Here is a 21,633-nt window from a genome sequence, read left to right on the forward strand (position 1 = left end):
TTTTAGTATTTGTAACTAAAAAGTGAGAGTGACTAAAAACTGTTGGCTAATGCTTGTGAGTGTAATGTTTGTAATGTTTGAGAGGGACTTGTTTAACACAAAAAGTAGAAAATCTGCTCACCTATCATAGTTCCAACTAAGTAAACTCTTTATGGTCAGACTGTGTTAAATAAAGCTCAGATTAAAGTCGAACTTGAGTAACAAAGCTTCAGACAAAGCAGTGCCTCTTGTTACTTCCACACCCCAGGGAATGTTGATGACAGTGTGAACTTGGACTCAGTGTTATTTTGACTGTGTTGTTAGCGGCGCGTATGCCTGTGATGAACTGCACCGATGACACAGAGGAGATCATCAACGAGGTGAGACCGCCCTGTCCAAACATCTATGCTAACTGGCTGGTCATCCTGCTCCTGGTCATCTACCTGCTGGTCACCAACGTCCTGCTGCTCAACCTGCTCATCGCCATGTTCAGGTCAGGAGCAACTACACAGCACCATGCTCATTATTCTACATCTCAGAGAACAAAATGAAAAGTCAGAACAGAAATAATGATTGAATTTATACTTTATGGACAGAAATGGTAGAGTGACCAAAAAATTTATTCAAGTAAGAGTAAACGTTTCTTCAAAATAATATTACTCAAGGAGGGGTACAGGGTAGTGGCCCAAGAAATTAAGAGTAAAAGGTATTTGGGAAAAGTAGGCCTACTGTTCAAATAAGAGCGTAAAGAGTAACTGTGAAGACGTAACATCAGTGTTGGGAGTAACGCGTTTTATAAAAGTAACAAATTACTGTAATACATTGCTTTTTGCTGTAACGCAGTAATATAAGGTATTACAGGGAAAAAATATATATATATTTTACTCGGTACAAATGTCAGTACCGCGTGCTACAATGCTTTTTAACCGGGATTGAAGTGGTGGGTTGTTCTTCATACAAATTCGCTAAAATCACTGCGATATGAGCAGCAGTGAAACACAGGAGACGAAAGGACTGGCGCAGAACTCCACGCTGTTTAGACCTGATTTAGACCTGGGTCACTTCTGGTTTAGACATGGTTTAGTCCTGGTTTAGACATAGTTTAATCCTGGTTCAGTCCTGGTTCAGCTCTGGTTTAGTTCTGGCTTAGTCCTGGTTCAGTTCTAGTTTAGTCCTGGTTCAGCTCTGGTTTAGTCCTGGTTTAGACCTGGTTTAGTCCTGGTTCAGTTCTGGTTCAGCTCTGGTTTAGTCCAGGTTTAGTCCTGGTTCAGTTCTAGTTTAGTCCTGGTTCAGTCTTGGTTTAGACCTGGTTTAGTCCTGGTTTAGTCCTGGTTCAGTCCTGGTTCAGCTCTGGTTTAGTCCTGGTTTAGTCCTGGTTTAGACCTGGTTTAGACCTGGTTTAGTCCTGGTTTAGTCCTGATTCAGTCCTGGTTCAGCTCTGGTTTAGTCCTGGTTTAGTCCTGGTTCAGTCCTGGTTCAGCTCTGGTTTAGTCCTGGTTTAGACCTGGTTTAGTCCTGGTTTAGTCCTGGTTCAGTCTTGGTTCAGCTCTGGTTTAGACCTGGTTTAGTCCTGGTTCAGTCTTGGTTCAGCTCTGATTTAGACCATATATGGTGCAAAAGTTCAGCATCTTCACAGTTATTTTGGTGAGAGTAACTTAAGAATGCTGCAATAGTCATGTAATGCCTTAAATTTTAAATACAGTAATATTGTAATGTAACTTATGACTTCGAAATTACAGTAATAAGTCATAAATAACGCATTACAGTTTTAAAGTAACTTGCCCAACAGTGCATAACATCAGATTTATAATTTAAAGTTAATGTGATTCGAATAACAATACATCAAATGCACACTTTTTAACTTTTTAATGTCATTTCTTAGTTTGGAATGTTTCACAGAATGACATTAAACAGCTCTACCTTATATTTATTCAATTACAGGTGGTTTTATAGCTCAAGAATATCTAGAAAAACAAATATTCTAACTGTGAGCGGGATTGCGTCTCCACAAATCTGACCTGTAACTTGGTCTACTTTGGTCTCCATGAAGATAGAAAGGTTTAATACCACACTGTGAAACATTCCAGACAAAGCAAAAACATCTTCATGGCGAAAAACAAAATCATCATCATCATCGAATCATCAAACGATCATATCTGAAGAAGAAGCGATGCAAGAAACACAAATATTCAAATCATTTCATATTGTCACCGTAAAGCTTTTGTCACTTGTAGACTTATTGTACTACATTGGGAAGAGGAACCCAAACTTTTACTCAACTAAGAGTACTGATACGTCCATAACAATATTACTCAAGTAGGAAAAATAAAATACTCAGAAAAGTGCAAACTCACTCAAATGAATATAACTTAGTATTACCCACTTCTCTTTATGCTATTTTTTTTGTAAGTCATTTGTCAGTGGGGTACAAAATGTAGTATGTGCATCTGTTTTACGAGACAATTTGCAGAAAATACTGTTTGCTTTAAATGGAGCCATGTCCTTCTGTCATTGCCTTCACTGTGGGACTGTTAAGTGTTGTATACAAGAGTTGTATGGTCCAAATGTTCCCAAAGAATAGTCCAAAGATCCACTGACACAAACAGCCTGAAGAAGAGGAGTGCATTATTAACTGCACTTTTGGGGCCATATGAAAAAGTGCAATATGAGCTGCACTTTAGGCCATAGACATATTGTGTAGTAGTTTGTGTTCTATGTGGATGTGTGGATTGTGTAGCTTTAGGTCAGAGGAATTTATGTATTAGGCACAGTATTATGTATGAAACTGTTTGGATGTCTGTTTTCATTATGCCCCTGATGTCCCAAGATAAATGTCTCCACTTGGTGACAATAAAGGCTTATCTTAATATCAGTGGATGGACCTATTTTAATAACAGCAGTGTTCACAGGCCTTGAAGCAGTTAAATATCTGTCCAAAATCATCACTTATTGTTTTTAGCCATATTTAAAGGCGCTATATTACATTAAATTGACTCTTGGGAACTTTAAACCATGTTAGAATTTGTTACTTCATCAAAAACATATCTGGAGTTTTTTTTTTTTGTTTCATTCACATGTTTGACGAAGTTTAGTTTAAAGATGCCAATTCCACGTCTGAAATGATCCAAATGATTCTAGTAATACGTGTGTTTGTGTGTTAAACATGTGTGAGTGAAACAAAATGCTAATTCTGGTGTGTTTTTTGATGAGGAAACATTATAACATGTCTGTAACATGATATGGGCTTTTTAAAGTTTATTATTATTATTATTATTATTATTATTATTATTATTATTATTATTAGTAGTAGTAGTAGTAGTAGTAGTAGTAGTAGTAGTAGTAGTAGTAGTAGTAGTAGTAGTAGTAGTAGTAGTAGTAGTAGTAGTAGTAGTAGTAGTAGTAGTAGTAGTTCAAATGTAGTTTATAATGTCTGAAAATGAAAAAGGTATGATATAAATGACCAGTGACATACCTCCTGTCTTAAAGTCTTCTGTGTGCTCTGCAGCTACACATTCCAGGTGGTGCAGGAGCATACAGACATCTACTGGAAGTTTCAGAGGTACAACCTGATCGTGGAATACCACAGTCGACCCGCTCTGGCCCCGCCCTTCATCATCATCAGCCACCTGTCCCAAGTCTTCCTCAGCCTGTGCAAGAAGCCCGAGTCCAAGCAAGAACTCCTGGGTACTACACACCACTGAGCTAGAATAAGGGACTAGATGGAACCTAGAGTAAAGAATGTGCAGTTCCAGCAGACATGTTGTCAGTATAGACTTCTACTCAAGAGCTAACTAACAGGGAGTCAGAAAATAAAATTTTCCCTGTAATGTCTTAACAGAGAAACACAGAGTTCCTTGCATTATTAGGACTACAAATATATAATCATATTTCCATTTAAACACTTACATTTACTTAGTTTATTCCTTAATAGCATTAATCTTCTATCTGAAGCTGGAGGACAGGTCCGGATTTTGTGGTGGGATTTCTTGTTTATGTGTCTGACTGCAGGTTATTGACCTGGTTTATGGTTAAGACCTTTGTAATTACTGGGCCTATGCACATGGAAAAGATTTTTGTTATAATACAGTGAGTTCTTGGATAAAAGAAATGAACAAGTTCAACACTTGTGAATTAACCTTTTGGATATTTTATGGTACACTTGAACATAATTAATAGAGAAAACTGTCTCTTGTCCCCATCTGGGAGTATGACATCATCACAGAATATGAATACCGTAAATTCTAAGGGGACATATATTGTTTAGATATTGGTATAATATAAATAAACCCAACTTTGAATAGTGTGTTTTCTTTGCTGGCATTGCAGAGAAGGAGCTGCCTCCAGGCCTGGACCAGAAGCTGAAGACATGGGAGACGGTGCAGAAGGAGAACTACCTGGCCAAACTGGAGAGAAAGCACTGGGAGAGCAGTGATGAGAGGCTCAAAAACACTGCCTCCAAGTGAGACGCAACTGTAGTAACCCCAAAACACAAATACCTTTGTTTAACATGTATTTATGGGTTAAAGGTGTATGCTGTTGCCTTCTAAGGGTCTCTATTGCTGAAGATAAGGCTGTGCATTTGTTAGTATTTAGCCCATGTTCAAATCCAGAAGGGACTTAAACAGGAACAGAGAGTGAAAAATCTTCATCCAAACTTGAGACGGTCCAACCACAGTGTCTCTCAAATGCAGAAGACATCTCTGCTCCAAAATGATTGCATTGTTCAGAACAAAATATATAACTAAATTAAATAGATTTTAGTGGTTCAGGTGTTCATTCTGCAGAAATTTACACTGTTGCTCAGTTATTTTTTCCCCTTTTGTGCATGTAAGATGTCATGTTTGTTTTGACATGAACAGACCATGTCCAAGTCAATTCAGGGAGACAATTAACATATGTTTCCAAATCCATTCTTTGTAAAGTTTTGTCAAAATGTATGATTCTGGCTGGACAGGTAACCAATATTCAGCAGTGAAGAGTACCTAATAGGATAGGGATAGGTAGTTGTAATTTTAGTAGAATACAGTTTTAAATGTACTACTTGTAATTTAGAATAATTCTAGCCATGTAATTGTAATAGTTACAGTTAAGCAGTTAAAGTCCCAGTCATGTAGTTAAACTACAATGCACATTGTAGTTTAAAATGACTTAATTCAGCTTTAAACAATCATAAAATGGAAAACAAATTAATCCTGACAACATAAATTGCTCGGCATGACTACAAAATGATGATGATATATTGGTCATTGATGTGAATCTACAGTAAAAGGTCAAAGAGAGATTCATTTGACCAAGCTTAAGCAAAATGTGAAAAACTCTGTGATTCATCATTAGTGCTCCATAATGTTAAGTCCAGTGTGTGGAAAGGTGATCAGTTTTTCTTTTTATAACAATTTGGTGTGCATTTCCAGAGTGCAGAGTTTGCTGAGAATCGTTGGTGGCTTTAGAGATCAGGAGAAGCGCCTGGTGTCTGTGGAGACACAGGTGAGTGAAATGTCTTAAATCATTCTATCTGATATAAACACACTGTTCTTCTAAGTCGTGGTTGGCGGTTTGACTCCTCAGATCCGGTACTGTGGCGAGGTGCTGTCCTGGATGGCCGAGTGCTTTGCTCTGAGCACCCTGAAGTGTGAGAAAGATGCTCCCAAAGCTCCATGTGAGTAATGCAGACGATACACTACAGTCTATGTGCTTTATGTTTAAATACAAGAAATGAAAATGTTCCTAACAAAGACATTTGACTATTTTAGTTTTTTTTTAAAAATAGCAATAATTAAAAGTCTGTGGGTCGTATCTTGCGTCTGTTTTTTCCATGAGCGCAGGTGTGAGGTGTGGAGCTCTATATAATAAATAAATAAGAAGTGTGTGGTACTTAAATATTAGGTGGAGTGGAGCAGACTGAGGGTTTTATGCCTGCTTCCTCTATCGGCTCAGCTCTGCTCTACAGTTTGGTTTGATCATGATCTGTAAAAAATCTTCTCATTCACATGACGCTGTTTACAGCACTAACCTAAAGTGTGTTTTCTTACCCTGTACCCATGGAGCAGCACCTCCATCTACAAGTGCAGGTGCGCAAAGCAGTAAGATCAGAAACATTTATATGACAATAAATGTTTTCCGTAATTCATTGACCTGTTTGAGACCAAATGCAGTGGGCAACTGTGAGAGGAGAATGTGAGCAGCAGCAGTAGCAACAGTAGAAACTCGTACCTCAGGTGGGAGACACGGGACAGGTGGGACCAGGGGGAGAGAGGAGATCAGCGGGTCTGATGTGGGATGGGAAAGACACAAGAAAGACACTGGTCTGCTGCATCATGGGAGACAAAAGAACAGTGAAACGCAGAGAAAATTATGATAGACGTGAGGGACACGTGTGAACAGAACGAAAGCCCATCCAAAATCCTATAATCTTGGCACCTACTGCTGCTGTTTTTTTCTTTCTTATATTTTTATTTACTATGGGTCATAAAGTCCCTAAAACAACACAATGTTACCTACTAGAAGTACATCTGCCAATACATTAACAAGGCGTCATGTGAGTGGTTTAATGTCTTTATGTACTTTGTGTGTATCCATATTTGTCTGTCCACAGTGAGTTTGACCAGTTCAAAGGAGAAGACATCCAAGGACAAGGACAAGCCCAGAGACACAGAGGACCCAGAGGGGGCGCACGCAGCAGCCAAGCTCCCTTACATTGACGAGTAGCACTGCAGAGAAATTATGACATTTTTATTTATTATCAAGCCCTAACATATTTAAGTGTGCCTTTATGATTAAGATTATTATTACTATATTTTTTTTTTCTATTGTAATTAAAATTTTAATAAACAATGTTTAAAGTTCATATGAGTTTTACTTTTTTTGATATATTGGTCACTGATGAGAATCTACAGTAAAAGATCAAAGAGAGATTCATTTGACCAACCTTAAAGCAAAATGTGAAAAACTCTGTGATACTTTCCACAACATAAACCACCTCAAAGAATACTATGCTTTCCATGCACCACCATGGCCCAAATTAGACCAGGACTAGACCAGGACTAAACCAGGACTCATACTAAACCATCACTACCAGGTTCAAAGTAAACTCTAAACCAGGAGCAGCCCAATGGAGCACTAAAACACGAGACAACAAATGGCACACCCAGTTTCATTAATGTTAAAAATCTTGTATATTTTCCACAACTAAAGTTCAATGTTTTTAATGAATGAAATACACAAACATTAAAATATTAACATGAATATACAATGCATAAATTATAGCCAGTGACAAACACACAGACACACTGAGAACTATAGTAAGAGATTGATCTAGAGATTGTTCACAAAAAGGCATTTACTGTTAAGAGTCCACACCTAACGAGCAAAAAGAGCAACATTCAGCGTTCATAAAGTGTGCAGTTGTGCTGTGGGTTAGTGACGTGCTAGAACGCTTCCTTATGGCACCATTTGATTCAAACACTTTGTGATATTGTTCTTCTGTGTAAAGGTTGTGTGTCAGAGCCTTAGATGATTCTTGAAGTGAGAGGAAAAGTAAAATACAGCATCTGTAATGAAACTTAAAGGCCTCACATCAGCTAGTGCATGTCCCAGACTGGCTCCTACTCACATCTCTCCTTACATTCATTTACCTAGAGAAAATGTGCTTATTTCAACTCCTCTGGGTCGATCTTTTAGTGCGCTCTGGATTTTACTTTAAATTTCCTTAGGCCTCAGTCTCTGCTACTTTGCAATGTATTGGAAAGAAATTGAACTTGATATGTAACTGTAAAGTGGTCAAAGCATTTATATCGTGTTTGTATTGAGCTAAGAAATCTAAGAGACATGTAGTTATTCTGTAAATGGCACCAGTGTCAGCAGTGGAACTCCTCTGTAATGTGCGGTGAAGGCCTGGGCTCCTTCAGCTTGCTCCTAAGTCCCAGACAGCACAGGCCACAGTCTGGTTGTACGTCTCTGGTCCTGGGCAGTAGGGAGGGGACAGTGTGGTTGTATATTTAGGTGATAAAGGTGATAAGGGCCACAGTCTGGTCATGTATCCTTAGTCCCTGGTAATAGGGGCTTCAGTCCGGTTGTATGTTTTTATTCCCTGGCGGTAAGAGCCACAGTCTGGTTTTTAGTCCCGGGCAGCAGGAGCCTCGAGGCCCCGGGCCTGCACTGCGGGCCCTTCCCTGTGTCCAGTGTCAAAGCGCGGGGTGACCTCACAGCGGATGAGCAGTGTGTCGTCTTTGATGAAGGCCTTCTGGTTCAGCTGTTGCAGGTGCATGAACGTGACATAGCCAAAGCCTTTGGGGTTGCGCTGGATGGTGGGCTTCTGAAAGGCCTGCAGGTCTGGTTTGGTCTCCATCATTTCCATGTGGTGATGGCCCTCAGGCCCCTGGTCCAGGATGGCCAGGCGGATGACACCCTGGAAGGGCCAGGACAGCTGGCTGTCAAATAAACCTTGCATGGTGTGGACAAAGAGGGAGATGTAGTTGGAGCAGCGCAGGGCGCTGGGTGTCTGCAGGTGCAGCCGCAGACACAGCTTGTAACCAGGCCGTCCGGTGTAGAAGCCTGGGCTGTGCTCCACCACAGGCTGGCCTGCCTCCTGGTTCTTAAGCAGAGCAGAGAAGTTGCGCAGCCTCCAGATGAACACTCCATGGCATTGCTGTGCCTCCAGCTCTTTCACCGTCTCCTCCAGCATGGACACCCTACGACGCAGCTCTGTCAGCTGGCCCGTCTGAAAGGAACACAGAACAGGGGCCAAGATTAGACTCAAATGTCAGAATTTTTTTATCAAATGGATAAATGAATATTTATCACAACTTTAAATGAACTTCTCTTTTTGTTTTAAAAGTTGATGTTGTCTTATTTCTTTATTTTTATACCTGTGTCTCCTTGAGTATGATGAGCTCTCTCAGCTGGTGGTCCTGCTTCACCAGCCGTGTGTCCATTTCCCGCAGCCTCTGCATTTCCTCGCTGGGCTGGGGAGGGGCGCCGTTACAGGCGGCTCGAGGCTTGGCACCGTTCACACTAAGGCCTCGCAGGAACTCAGCCATGAACCTCATGTGCATCTGAGTGAACTCCTGCATGTGCTGGGCCAGGTCATGTCTCAGCATCTGCAACAAGCAACACAAGGGTACGATACACGAGTACAATACATACATAAGTGTGTGCTATATTGTGATGGTCATATTGAATTGACCCATTGGGGTATGCTGATGTGACAATATAGGACAATGAGATATAACTTATAATTTTCAAGCTTTCAGAAGAAGTTAATAAAAAATTACATTCTCTTACCCTTTCCTTGCAGCCAAAAATACTAAAGGTACATGCTATGGGTGCCTTTGGACAGTCAGTGTCACAGTGGGATTCCATCTGAAAAATAACATCAGAACAATCCATATTTAATAACAGTAGTTTTCTGTCACTATTATCTTATGTCCCCTCTGCTTATTTCACTGTGCTGTTAGTGACAGGTGTAGTGAGCCATGTGTTATTACAGGTTTCACATTATTGGCCACCTTCGGATATGACTGTGTCTTATAACTAAGGCAGTGTTTAGCACAATATAAAATTAGAATAACATGGTGATAATCCTAAAGCTGCTTAACAGAGGATTTTATAATACTTTTCTAACAACTTTGCCATTTAAGTTATAGTAAGCCTTTTAAGTTGTGCCTTTTAAGTTGTGCTTCCGTATCTCACGCCTTATCTGTTTCATTATTAGAGTTTCTCGCTCTAGGCTTTAGCATTAGCAATTAGCCACAATCTCTATCCGCCTCCTCTTGCAACTCAGAGAAAAATCAGCTGCTATGCACAATCACCAGCGATATGGCTATTTATAACTAATATTAAAGGTCTGTCATCTGCCCACCTCCACAAATGGAGAACTACAAAAGCAGAAGAAATGTGATTCATGGATTCATGATAAATGTTTATAACCCCAGTGTAACCACCAGCTTCTGCAAACCACACTGCAGCTGTACAGAGCCCAGTATGGAGCTCAGCAGTGGATTTGTGGAATAGATTTCACAGATGGAATCATGGGGTGACTGTTGATATTACACAAAATTGACTCGTTAGAGCTTTAAGACATGTTATAATGCTGTTACCTCATCAAAAACATAGCCACACTTTTGTGTTTTGTTTCACACAGGATTATATGTGTTTGAGTAATCCTGGTTTATTAGTCTTTAGTTGTTTATTATCTACAAAGCTCAAAATGCTCTGTTCGGAGTCCTGCAACAGGTCGGGTACTCGTGGGTTTGCTGAAATGGGTGAGTTTTAATGTTATGGAATTTTATGGGCGGGTATGCGGGCCGGTAGCAGTTACACATGGGCAGACCAAGACTAAACCAGAACTACACCAGGACTACACCAAGACTAAACCAGGACCACAACAGGACTAAACCAGGACTAAACCAGGACTAAACCAGGACTACACCAGGACTACACCAGGACTAGACCAGGACTAGACCAGGACTAGACCAAGGACTAGACCAGGACTAGACCAGGACTACACCGGGACTACACCGGGACTACACCGGGACTAGACCAGGACTAGACCAGGACTAGACCAGGACTACACCAGGACTACACCAGGACTAGACCAAGACTAAACCAGGACTAGACCAGGACTACACCGGGACTACACCAGGACTACACCAGGACTACACCAGGACTACACCAGGACTACACCAGGACTAGACCAAGACTGCACCAGGACTACACCATGACTACACCAAGACTACACCAGGACTAGACCAAGACTAAACCAGTACTACACCAGGACTAGACCAGGACTAGACCAAGACTAAACCAGGACTACAACTGGACTACACCAGGACTAGACCAAGACTAAACCAGGACTACACCAGGACTATACCAGGACTAAACCAGGTTTAAACCAGGTTTAAACCAGGACTAATCCTGGATTTAAAAAAGAGAAAGAACCGCGAGCCCATGGAGCAGGGTGTCCGCGAAGTGCGATTGGGCGACGGCTGCGCTTACCTCCGTGGGGCACTGAGCTCTGAGCCGGTCCGTTCACCTGTGCTACCCCGACGGACTCCGCAGGCGCATCCGAGTCCATCTCGACAGTGAGTCCTTTTTAGTCCTGGTTTAGTCCTGTTTTAGTCTTGTTTTAGTCCTAGTTCAATCCTGGAATCAGTCCTGTGTTAGTCCTGGGTTCGTCTTGGTTCAGTCCGTGGCGTGTGCGGCGCAAAAGTGCAGCATCTCGATCCTTCTTTCTTTTGCTCAGTAAATAAAGCCTGTGAAGTGATGATAGTCGAGTTGTGTCTGTGAATTCGTATTTGTACTGAAGAAAGTGTAACCGTTTCATTTCCTTTCGTGATTGTAGTTCTTGAAGTCGCAACTTTTCAATTCATATTCTGACGGATGCTTCAGTTAGAATGCTTTTAATTTGTGTGCGATTTATCATGGGCACGTGCCGGTTACAGGTGGAATGTTAACGTGTCCGAGAGGGTGCAGGTTTAATTTTGATATAATCACGGTTAACAGGCGGGTGCGGTGCTGTAATGCGCAGGTGCGGGTCTCCAAAAATGGACCCGTGCAGGACTCTGGCTCTGGTCCACCTTGCGATGTCATGTAGTGGCAATATTCAAGTTAACAGCTACCTTCTACCTTTAGGTCAGTAGAGATGGTCATTTCCAGGTCTAGTGATTCTAGTGAAGATGTACAGAATAAAAACACAGTGGAGCACTTCCTGTACTACCACATGACATCACAAGGTGGAACAGAGTGTCTTCTATTTGAGAGAAGAACTCAGCCTAATTATACAGGATCTGTGTGTTAACCAAAACACATCTCCAGAGAATAAAATGAAACAAAACACAACCGTGAATGTAATAAAACACAACTCCAGGTATGTTTTTCATGAGGAAACAACATTATAACATAGATCAGACAATAGCGTAATATGGGCCCTTTAATGTGAACTTAAGCAATGCTAAATAAATGCAAAAATAAACACAATAAGCAACCTTGCTTTTAAAGTGGAGACTGACCTGGTCTCTTAGGAGGTCCATGTCGCAGTACTGACACGTAACACTGGCAAAGGGACACTGCTGCTCGTGGACCTGTTACACAAGCTCTGTTAGAACACAATCCATCACTTTGATTTGTCCTCTTTGACATTTAAAGACACTGGAGTCAGCTCTGTGGGGCTTTGTGGGGCTCAGTGGGGCTGTGGGTGTGTGTGCATGTCTGTGCGTGCATGGGGGCAAGGCATTATGATAGAGTTTTCAATTCTTGGCCCGAGACCAAACACCAAATTTGCTTTCCCCACTCTGTTGTCCTGTTGGACCAGGTTCGGTATAGTTTAGTTTTTTTTATTTATCAGGGACAATACACATAAAAAAACAATGCCCTACACAAGGGGGTATTATGTTTGTGCCAGGTTATAGCAAAATTGCCAATTTCCACCTTCAGTCCCTGAACAGGTTCTAGGGTGTAAAGCTACTGTAGTGTTCCTTCTCCCCCTGAAGACGAAAGGTGTGGACCCCAAGTAAATAAAGTGGTCAAATAAATGCAACGTGAGGGGTGTGTGAAAAAAAGTGAGTGCCTGATAATGCAGTGAAGAGTGGAGGAGAAGAGGCGAGAGACGCAGAGGACGTGAAACAGCGAAGACAAAGGGGAGCGAAAATGTGTGCCAGTGACCAGGAACAAGCATGTGTGGTACTAGAGACAACTGCAGGTAGAATACTACGAGCATGGAAACACATGAAGCCCCATCAGGTGCGCTTATTCTGCCACTAAAACTGTGAACGCAAAACTCAGGTTACTTAATATAACTCTGGTTCTTTGAGTGTGCAGGCTTCAGCTAATTAGTGTGAGTTCTTTTATCACACTGTGGGGACTGAAATGTATATTCATGTTATGTGCACCTGTATCACTAAAGAGGTAAACCCTTGACTATTAGATCATAAGTATGGTTTGGCAATGCTTACAGGTGTATCATGCTGCCTGCGTGTCTCCATATTGCAGGTATTGCCTTGCCTGTGATGCTCCACAGTCTGGCATTAAACTAGTACATCTCCATGGAGACAAGCAGATAACGCCTCCAAGCCAAGTTACAGGTGGAGCTTAAGATACACTTTATTGTTGCTGTAAATGGTAACAAGTTCACACGCATTCATACACCAATGTACACAGACACAGGGGGCAAGGTGGGTTAAGTGTCTTGCCCAAGGACACAACAGCATTCATCCGTGAGAGCTGGAATTGAACTACCAATCTGTGAATGAGTGAACAAATGCTCTACCATCTGAACTACTGTCACCTTTAGGGAGAATTTTGCAGTTGCATTATCCTTTTATGCTACTGGGACCCATCTCCAAAACTTAAGGTAGGCTTGGTCAGGACTACCTTAGCTGGAGGATTTGACCTATTGTCCATGTTTAGGTTGAAAACACATTGGTGTGAGGTGTGAGTGCTAACCATTCAGTCACTGTGCCCCCAGAAACAACACTGCTCTGTATTTTTAAAACAAGAGTAATTGAATACATGCAAGACAAAAAGGTTTAACGCTGATCAGTGTCCAGCAAATGAATGTAAGTCAGTGTAATGTCCCCAAAAGCACCTGACATGTATGTGCATGCGTTACCTGTCTCTCCTCATAGATGTAATAGACCACACAGTCTGGGCAGCACACAGGTCTGCGGGGACACTCCTCTCCGGCGTGCTGCTCCACCAGGCTCTTCCTCACTGCCTTCTGACAGTGAGGGCAGGGGAGGGTGGAGAATTCGCACACAGACAGGTGGTTCTGACACACACACAAATCACAACCATTACTTTTCTGGGTTTCATTTTTCTAATATTAAAAGTGAATTATGTAATTTTTCTGGTGGAGGGTCTGTCAAATGCTTTTCTCTGTGGATTCCAGACATATAGCGTTTCACATTATGGTTGGGCGGTATCCAGATTTTCATACCGTGAAATCGTCTCAGGATTTTACCGGGGTATACGGTATTACTGTATTACCAAAATCTTTTAGTATGGCTTTGGTAAACTACGAAGCCCCACTGCTGTATGGTCTATACGTATGACCTGCAGACACACGAACTGTCTCCAACGCGACACACGCACAGAACAGACTCACCGTCAGCCCCAACACCCTCTGTCACAGAAAAAAAACATATATTCCACTGAAAAAACATATATTCCACTGAGTCATGTCCTTTAGTCCGACAGAAGCTGAACCGTGTCAGCAGCACAAGAAACAAGCTGTTTTTATCAGCGCTTACAGTTCATGCAAATAAGCCATGTGGTTTTAAGTTTTATAAACAAATGTGCACCTGAAGCCAAAATACTGCCAAACTGCAGAAGTACTAGTATTTTGGGGAGGACCAACTCGCCTGCAGATGGACTTGCCATCTTGTCTCACTTATGAGCGTCACATGACAGCGGAACGAAACTAATCAAATCAAGTCATCTACCCAAGAAACATTATAGATACTATTAGTTTTAATTCGTGATAGCATTAAATTGAAAATACAACCACACATTAATTTGTGCTGAGCAAACAAATTTAGATATCAATAAATTATAATATTATATTAGGTCCTTATGCGCTACAGATTTTTTAAATGAAACTGATACCGTTGCTACTTTTTGATATCGCTCTATACCGTAATACCGTATTATCACCCAACCCTATTTCACAGTATGGCTTTAAACCTTTCCATCTTTATGGAGACTAAACCAGACCAAGTTACAGGTCAGACCTGTGGAGAGGCAACCCTGTTCACAGTAAGAATGCCTGTTTTTCTAGTTTTTTTTATTTTTTTTTTTCAATTAAAGAAACGTAAGTTAGAACTGTTTAATGTCATACTGTGGAACACTCCAGGCAGAGCAATGACATATCTATAGAAACAAGCAGGTGACGGGCCCTCCATCAGAAAAGTTACACAATGCACCTTTAAGATTAATCTCTATCTCTGAATTTGACATTGAAACACTTCTTTGATACATATTAGTATACTGTAGTAGTGTGATGCATTGTGGCACACTTTTATACCACTGTGGCTGTTGTGGCTGTGAGACAGGAAATTGAGTATTCATCATCTGAGTAATGCTTTTTGATACATGCATTTGTGCCTGTATATGACTTTATACATGCATGCTAATCAATAAATGACTATACTGAAAATATTATGGTCCTATTGCTCTATAAGCTCTAAATCCACTCATTCCTTGAAGCTTGCATAACTTATACTAAATACATAGAAATGAATAAATGCCTAGTACTAGATGGCTTTAACAATAAAAACTAGAGATCACTCCACATTCTGTTGGCTGTAAGTACAAAGACACTAACAAGGAAATGGCTTAAACCTGAGTGGCCAACAATCGAGAACTGGATTGATACTGTGCAAGAGATCTACACAATGGAAAAGGTTTCATTTTTACTGAAAGTGCAGCTGGACTCATTTTACGTATGTAAAGCCTGTAAGATCAGACTTCATGTAAAACTACTGTATGTTTTCAAAACAAAGAAATGAATAATATTGATAACATTGATAAAGCATTAAACAGAAGGAAGACTATTTGGACTGATAGTGATTATAGATTATAATTTTCAAAAAAACAGTCCATACAGATGCCAAATTTTCTTCTGATTCGACCTGTTCCATGTGCTGTTTGAGTTCGTCTGTCAGGATAAATACTATATCGACTTCAATATATGGTAGGTGGAACAATAGTTTTGAGGGTCAATATTTATTGTAAATACTTTGTTTTTGTACTAGTGGGGACCAGATGATATTAAAGGTTTCTGGACACTGTTTTTGAAATCAAGACATTTCAGCTTCCAGAAGGTATAACTACTGCTATTCTGCTATTTATATATTACGGCTAATATTTGTAATGATGACGTACATTTGAAATTGTTTTTTGGGAGGGGCAATCCTGCTGTAGAATTATTATGTTGTGGATATTTTCATTCAGCAACATATAACATTTATAGTTGTGTCATAGTTCATGTAAGGCTCATGTCTGACAGTGTAGCTTCACCACAGAGATGACGCAAAATTGACTCTCGTGAGCTTTGAGTGTTAGAATATTATTATCTCATCAAAAACATACCCAGAGTTGTCTTTTGTTTTCATTCACGCATGTTTGAGTAATCCTTTATTAGTCTGTCTACATCTCCAAAGTTTAAAAGTTCCATTCCACCCTGTGATGCCTGGTGGTAATTTTCAAGTTAACAGTTACCTTATAGCTCATTATCACTACCACATGACATCACAAGGTGGAACAGAGTTTTTTTGGTTTGAGAGAAGAACACAGCCCAAATATGCAGTGTTTGTGTGTTAAACATGTGTGAATGAAACAAAACATAACCTGGGGTATGTTTTTGATGAGGAAACAACATAATGTAATATGAGCTCTTTAAAACTTGCAGTGTGTTCCAGGAATGTCTCGATTGTACCTCTAGAGTGCGGAGCTCCATCTTGCCTGAGCAGCCAGGGTTGGGGCAGCGCACACTGAGAGACAGAATCTCTCGTTTGGCAAAGTTATCTGGAAACAGCTGGTCCTCAGACAGCATCTCATTGTCCACCGGGCACTTCTGCCCCGTGTCCCTGTCAAGAGACAAACAAGGCTAATGTTAGCAAGAGAAAATAACCAATCAAGTCATGCTCTTCAAAGACAGGATAAGTGCATAGCAGACATACAGAATGAACTGAATGAATACTTGAATAAGTATTATATTAGCATACAAAACATGTACAATATCAATATGCAATGGCCTCAAAGGGTAACACTATATAATAAGGCATACCTATACATCATTTGTAAATGTTTGCATCTATGATGCAATAAATGATACTTGATGACAGGTATGCCTTACTATAAAGTGATACCCCTCAAAGAAATAGTTTTATGTCTTCTAATTTACAGCTGATTATATCAAGGACAACTCAGGTGGCCAGTCACAGCAGTATAACATAGCTTAACAGCTAAATAATGTTAGTAAATCAATATCAATATAACACATAGCATTAAACACAGCATTTACATTTACCATTGCTCTGTTATAAACAAATATAGAGTGGAAGTGGTTGGCAGCCCTCCGCCTCTTTGCAACATCTGTTGACAATCCATCTTGTATAAGACCAAACAGAGAATTAAAGAACTCTGGCCATTGTCACTGTTTTTGCTGCCTTATACATTCAGCGTGTCTGTGTTCTATATATTTAGGGGAAGGCATATTGTCTTTATTATATTAATTTACTTGTTTCCTGATAACACGATTCAAGTGATATGCCAGTCCAAAAGAAATGTGTTAAAGCATGTCCTTAGTTGAGGTTTATATGTGAAATATTTGTAAAAGTGCCCACAAAAGTGCAGAAAACTTCATATGTTATTTTTTTTAATTTTAGATTTGCAAATTACATATTAAAATGTTCACACTGACAGCTGCAAGAGGGCACTCTAGGCTTCTGTTTCAGTATCTGCTATTCTGTACCACTGTGCATATCTCCTGCAGAAAAAGCCACTGTCCTGCTGCAAGTAGTCAAGTATTCAGCAAAAACAGTAATCGAGCAGCAGAAAGAAAGTTTGGAGTGAGCAAGAAACCTGTGAGGGACTGGAGGAAATTTGGGATGGAGAACACAGCTTCAAGGCAACCGGGCAGGTGCGCCATGTAACTTTCCTGGAAGTCATTGGCTGGACCGACTTCAGTGACACTGAAACCATCCTGTCGGGATTCAGAAAGGCCGGAATAATTCTAACTGGAACTGATACTGAGTCTGATGACAGTTACGCAGAAGAGGAAGTGGTGCTCCTTTTACCTCCGGAGGTCACGGAGTTGCTCAGAAGTGACAGCGAGGATGAGGAATTCAATGGATTTAGTGATTTGGAGTGAGATCAAAAGTTTGGTAAACTTGTTATGTTCTGTTGTTTATGCTCTAGTTATCTGAATAACTGTTCATACGTTATGTTAACATACCAGACGCCTATTCAGTCTGTTGTTCTCTGTTCTATTGTTATTACTATAACTTGCCTTTCAAGATGAAATGTCGGTTTCTGGTCTCTGATTTTATAAAATAAATTTCCCCCAAAAAGTGCAACTTATAGTCTGGTGCAACTTATATATGTTTTTTTTTTTTCATTACGTATTTTTTGGCTGGTGCGACTTATACTCCAGAGCGACTTATAGTCCAAAAAATACGGTACTCGATATTCAATTTTAAATTTTTTTTTCAAAACAATATTCACAATATTATCCATATATTAATCATCTGGCCACCTATAAATGATGTATTTATTTAACTTTTTGGTTGTATTTATTTAACTTTTTGAAGTCTGTCAACTTCTATGGATATGTCATTGCTCTGCCTGGAATGTTCCACAATATGACATTAAAGAGCTCTATCCTACATTTACTCAATTACTGGTGGTTTTATAGCTCAAAAATATCTAGAAAAACAGGAATTCTCAATGTGAGTACGAAACCTTGCCTCTCCACAGATCTGATCTGATTAGATGGACCCTCCACCAGAAAAGTTTCACAAAGCACCTTTAAAGAACTTACCGTATGGATTTCTCGATGCAGTTCTTGCAGAATCGGTGTCCGCAAGGTGTCTGGACAGCGTTGCGGAGGGCCATGAGGCAGATGGGACACTCGTACTTGCTCTCCAGAGGGGGGTCAAACTCCACATCGTAGCCCTGCTGAGGGGTCGGGGTCGAGAGACTGCTGCTGCTTGTGAGGGTTCCGGGCCCCTCCGATGGGCTCAGGAGTGACTCACGGTCCTTTTCCATCATCTGCAGAGCACACTCAGACAGCTCTCCCCCCACTGCACCCTCATAACTGTCCTCCTCCAGGGTCTTACACGAGTCGTAGCACGCCATCTGCTGGAGAGAGGAACAGAGGCTAGAGTTCAAATCAATTAAAGACAATAAATTATACTTTTAATTGGTGAATTTAGTGCTAAATATTAATAGGATTACTATTTTACATTTTAAACTCCGATTTTGATCTAAAGCATCTTAAACAGGTCTACTGGCATCCTGTTCAAAACCTCAAAATTCATAGGCCCCGTCTCTTCATAGTAGCATTTTCACAGTATCACATAGCATACTGGATGTATGGGTTTATATTAGGGCAATATTTTAAAGGAATTACTGCTCGGATAAAGTCATATTATGTCAGTCGATTAGTTGAGTATAAAGGGGCTGTGACAACAGCTCTCAAAAAAATTGCGTATTTCTAAGTATCTGAGCCAAACTACACTCAAAAGACTACACCTGAGCAAGAGTTCATGCAAAAACAACTATTTATGCAGAGAAACATATGTAGTGCAACTATATCATTAAAACTTGTGAATCGTGTGCCGTTTTACATATAAATATATAAAAAAAAATATATATATATATATATATATACAAAATCTTCAGCTAACTTACTCACTAACTCCTTCCTGCTGTAGCCCCATAAGTCTTTAAGATGAATTAAAATGATTACTAAACCTCAACAAATTTTGGTCGCCTAAGACACCATCAATCGATTAACCACATTAACGACTAAAGGACTATAACATGACTAGTTTTTACTGGTAAAAATTGCTACATGACATTTTTTAACTCTGCACTTACTCTTACTCTAATGGAATTTTAGAACAATGGCAAGTAAGTGCAAAGCAGTGTGTAGGGAAAGGGTAGGTGAAAACAGACCTTTTCTGAACATTCAAACTCACATGAATCAATTGAAATAAAATCTTGAGTAAAATAAAAATGAGAAAACACCATTGTAACATAGTTTTAATGTCAATTTTTCATCACTATAGCATTAAATTTTTTTATCTAATTTATATATATTTGTGTGTGTGTGTGTGTGTGTGGGTGTGGCCTTTTGGTATAATCTGCTTGCATCCATGGAGACAGAGGAGTTTAATACCATACTTTGGAACATTGCAGACAAGCAGGTGACAAACCTTTTGTCTAAAAAAGTTGTAGTGCAGATTTAATTCCTCTGAAACATTTCACAATGCCATTTTACTTTACTGTTTCACTTTACTATATCTTACTTTACTGTATTTATTATTAGCTGATTGTATTCATTTGTAGCATTTATAAATGTACCTTAGAATTCTAATTTGCAAGTCCTTTGTAATTCAGGCTGCGTAACATGTTTTACCTACTTCTACCTTTACCAAAGTAGCAGACTACCCCCAGAGGAAGTGCTGCTTATGTGACAGCACAAGGTTGGCTCCGAAACCTTCATATTTCCGATTTCGATATTTCGATAGCCACTGAAAACAACAGATTGATGCGGCCACATATTTTGGAAATCTATTTGTAATAATGCATCTATAACTTGTATGTAACTGATGTGTGCAGGTAGTGCTGTTCATGCGGAACTCCACCTCTGACATAATGCTACTTGCAACTTTAAAAGCATCCGAGTCAAAACGCACACGTTCGATCCTCTATATACGAGATCAGCCATTGACGAAAGATACTCAAAGGCTATGTGTTCTAATATTATGACATTTAACTACATATTTGTCCTACTTACCTTAAAAGCGTGAAGTTTTCGTTTTGGTGGATTTCCTGATTTTTTTTCTCCAAACGTCATCACGTGTCTTTACGCACGGCAAGGGCACGGCGCAGCAAAAGTGCACTGCTGCCATCTGCTGGCCATTGTTCACACATTCATGACTGCGCCTGATATTTAGAACTTGTAATACAGTATATGGTCAAAAAGTACATTAAAGGGATTATATTTGGCTTTTTTTTCCCTTTTTTTTTTTTTTTTTTTTGATCTACGTTAAGTTTTAAGTTTTTGTTTTATTCAAACAACACACAAATCCTGCATATTTAAACTGTATTCTTCTCTCAAACAGAAAACCACATTGTGATGTCATGTGGTAATACAGGAAGAAGCGCTCCACCGTGTTTTTAAACTCTATACACCGTCACTAGAATCATTTGGATAATTTCAGCCCCGGAATTGCCACTCTCTACTGAACTAAATATAACGGGTAGTTGTTAACTTGAAAACTTCACCTACTTCCACCAACCAAACCTTCATGATATCATAAGGTGATATAGACCATTTTGAGCTTTGGAGATGCAACTGCAACTACAACTTTATTTATAACGCACTTAAAAAATAAAAAAAAAAAAAAAACATAATAAAATAAAATAAATAAATAAATAAATAAACAACATGAATAAAAACAGAATCTAATAAAAAACAAATTTAATAAAATGTCAACAACTCAAACTGTGTCAAAGGCCAAAGTAAACAAGTGTGTTTTAAGAAGAGATATAAAAAGAGTTACAGAAGCTTGTCTAATGTGTAAAGGCAGCTCACTCCACTGCAAAGGCTCTATCTCCTCTTACATTCCAGTTCGTCAAACTTACAATTCATTACTCATGAATGAAACAAAACACACCTCCAGGTATGTTTTTGATGAAGTAACAACATTTTAACATGGCTTAAAGCTCACAAGAGTCAATTCTGTGTAATATAGGACCTTCAAATCAATTAGTCAGCATGTTTTTGGAAGTAGTGTACTGATCTGTCATTCAACTGCACATGAAAAGAATTGGACTTTCAGCATGAAGCATGTAACCTTTCTAATGGGTAGTGAGCCTCAGCTGCTTGTATCAATGGAGATGTCATTTCTTTGGCTAGAATGCTCCACT

General features: G+C 39.8%; 2 protein-coding genes across 3 annotated transcripts in view; one reads left to right on the forward strand and one right to left on the reverse strand.

Moving 5' to 3' along the window:
- trpm5 (transient receptor potential cation channel, subfamily M, member 5) overlaps positions 1 to 6,740 on the forward strand; it is a 77,337-nt gene extending 70,597 nt beyond the window's left edge. The window contains exons 21-26 of the mRNA XM_055154529.1: positions 304 to 472; positions 3,485 to 3,663; positions 4,306 to 4,438; positions 5,391 to 5,463; positions 5,545 to 5,635; positions 6,572 to 6,740. Coding sequence (XP_055010504.1) covers positions 304 to 472; positions 3,485 to 3,663; positions 4,306 to 4,438; positions 5,391 to 5,463; positions 5,545 to 5,635; positions 6,572 to 6,684 — 758 coding nt within the window. The 3' untranslated portion in view covers positions 6,685 to 6,740. The remainder of the gene's footprint in view (positions 1 to 303; positions 473 to 3,484; positions 3,664 to 4,305; positions 4,439 to 5,390; positions 5,464 to 5,544; positions 5,636 to 6,571) is intronic.
- A 425-nt stretch (positions 6,741 to 7,165) lies between these two features.
- On the reverse strand, positions 7,166 to 20,581 carry traf6 (TNF receptor-associated factor 6). 2 transcript variants are annotated; one of them, XM_020927444.2, is made up of 8 exons: positions 20,498 to 20,581; positions 18,515 to 18,831; positions 16,409 to 16,559; positions 13,583 to 13,741; positions 11,985 to 12,056; positions 9,259 to 9,336; positions 8,844 to 9,074; positions 7,166 to 8,695 (listed from the first exon to the last, which is right to left on the reverse strand). In XM_020927444.2, exons 1-8 carry the CDS (start codon positions 20,555 to 20,557, stop codon positions 8,093 to 8,095), a joined length of 1,671 nt encoding a protein of 556 aa, XP_020783103.2. In that variant the 5' UTR covers positions 20,558 to 20,581; the 3' UTR covers positions 7,166 to 8,092. The 2 variants fall into 2 exon arrangements, with proteins under 2 accessions (XP_020783103.2, XP_020783104.1); XM_020927445.2 differs by having other exon boundaries at positions 18,515 to 18,834; positions 20,498 to 20,556.
- Between the last annotated feature and the right edge of the window lie 1,052 nt (positions 20,582 to 21,633).

The sequence above is a fragment of the Boleophthalmus pectinirostris genome, unplaced genomic scaffold, assembly GCF_026225935.1.
Source record: "Boleophthalmus pectinirostris isolate CB_2022bp ecotype Guang Dong unplaced genomic scaffold, ASM2622593v1 HiC_scaffold_19, whole genome shotgun sequence".
In the NCBI taxonomy this organism is placed as follows: domain Eukaryota; kingdom Metazoa; phylum Chordata; class Actinopteri; order Gobiiformes; family Gobiidae; genus Boleophthalmus; species Boleophthalmus pectinirostris.

What these genes read in the sequence shown, in the direction of transcription:
- traf6 (XM_020927444.2), bottom strand. Translation starts at nt 20,557, where the DNA reads ATGACGTTTGGAGAAAAAAAATCAGGAAATCCACCAAAACGAAAACTT. An exon ending in ACATCTATGAGGAGAGACAG is followed by an intron (nt 12,057 to 13,582) that starts GTAACGCATGCA and finishes CTTGTGTAACAG; the next exon opens with GTCCACGAGCAGCAGTGTCC. An exon ending in TCATACTCAAGGAGACACAG is followed by an intron (nt 8,696 to 8,843) that starts GTATAAAAATAA and finishes TGTTCCTTTCAG; the next exon opens with ACGGGCCAGCTGACAGAGCT.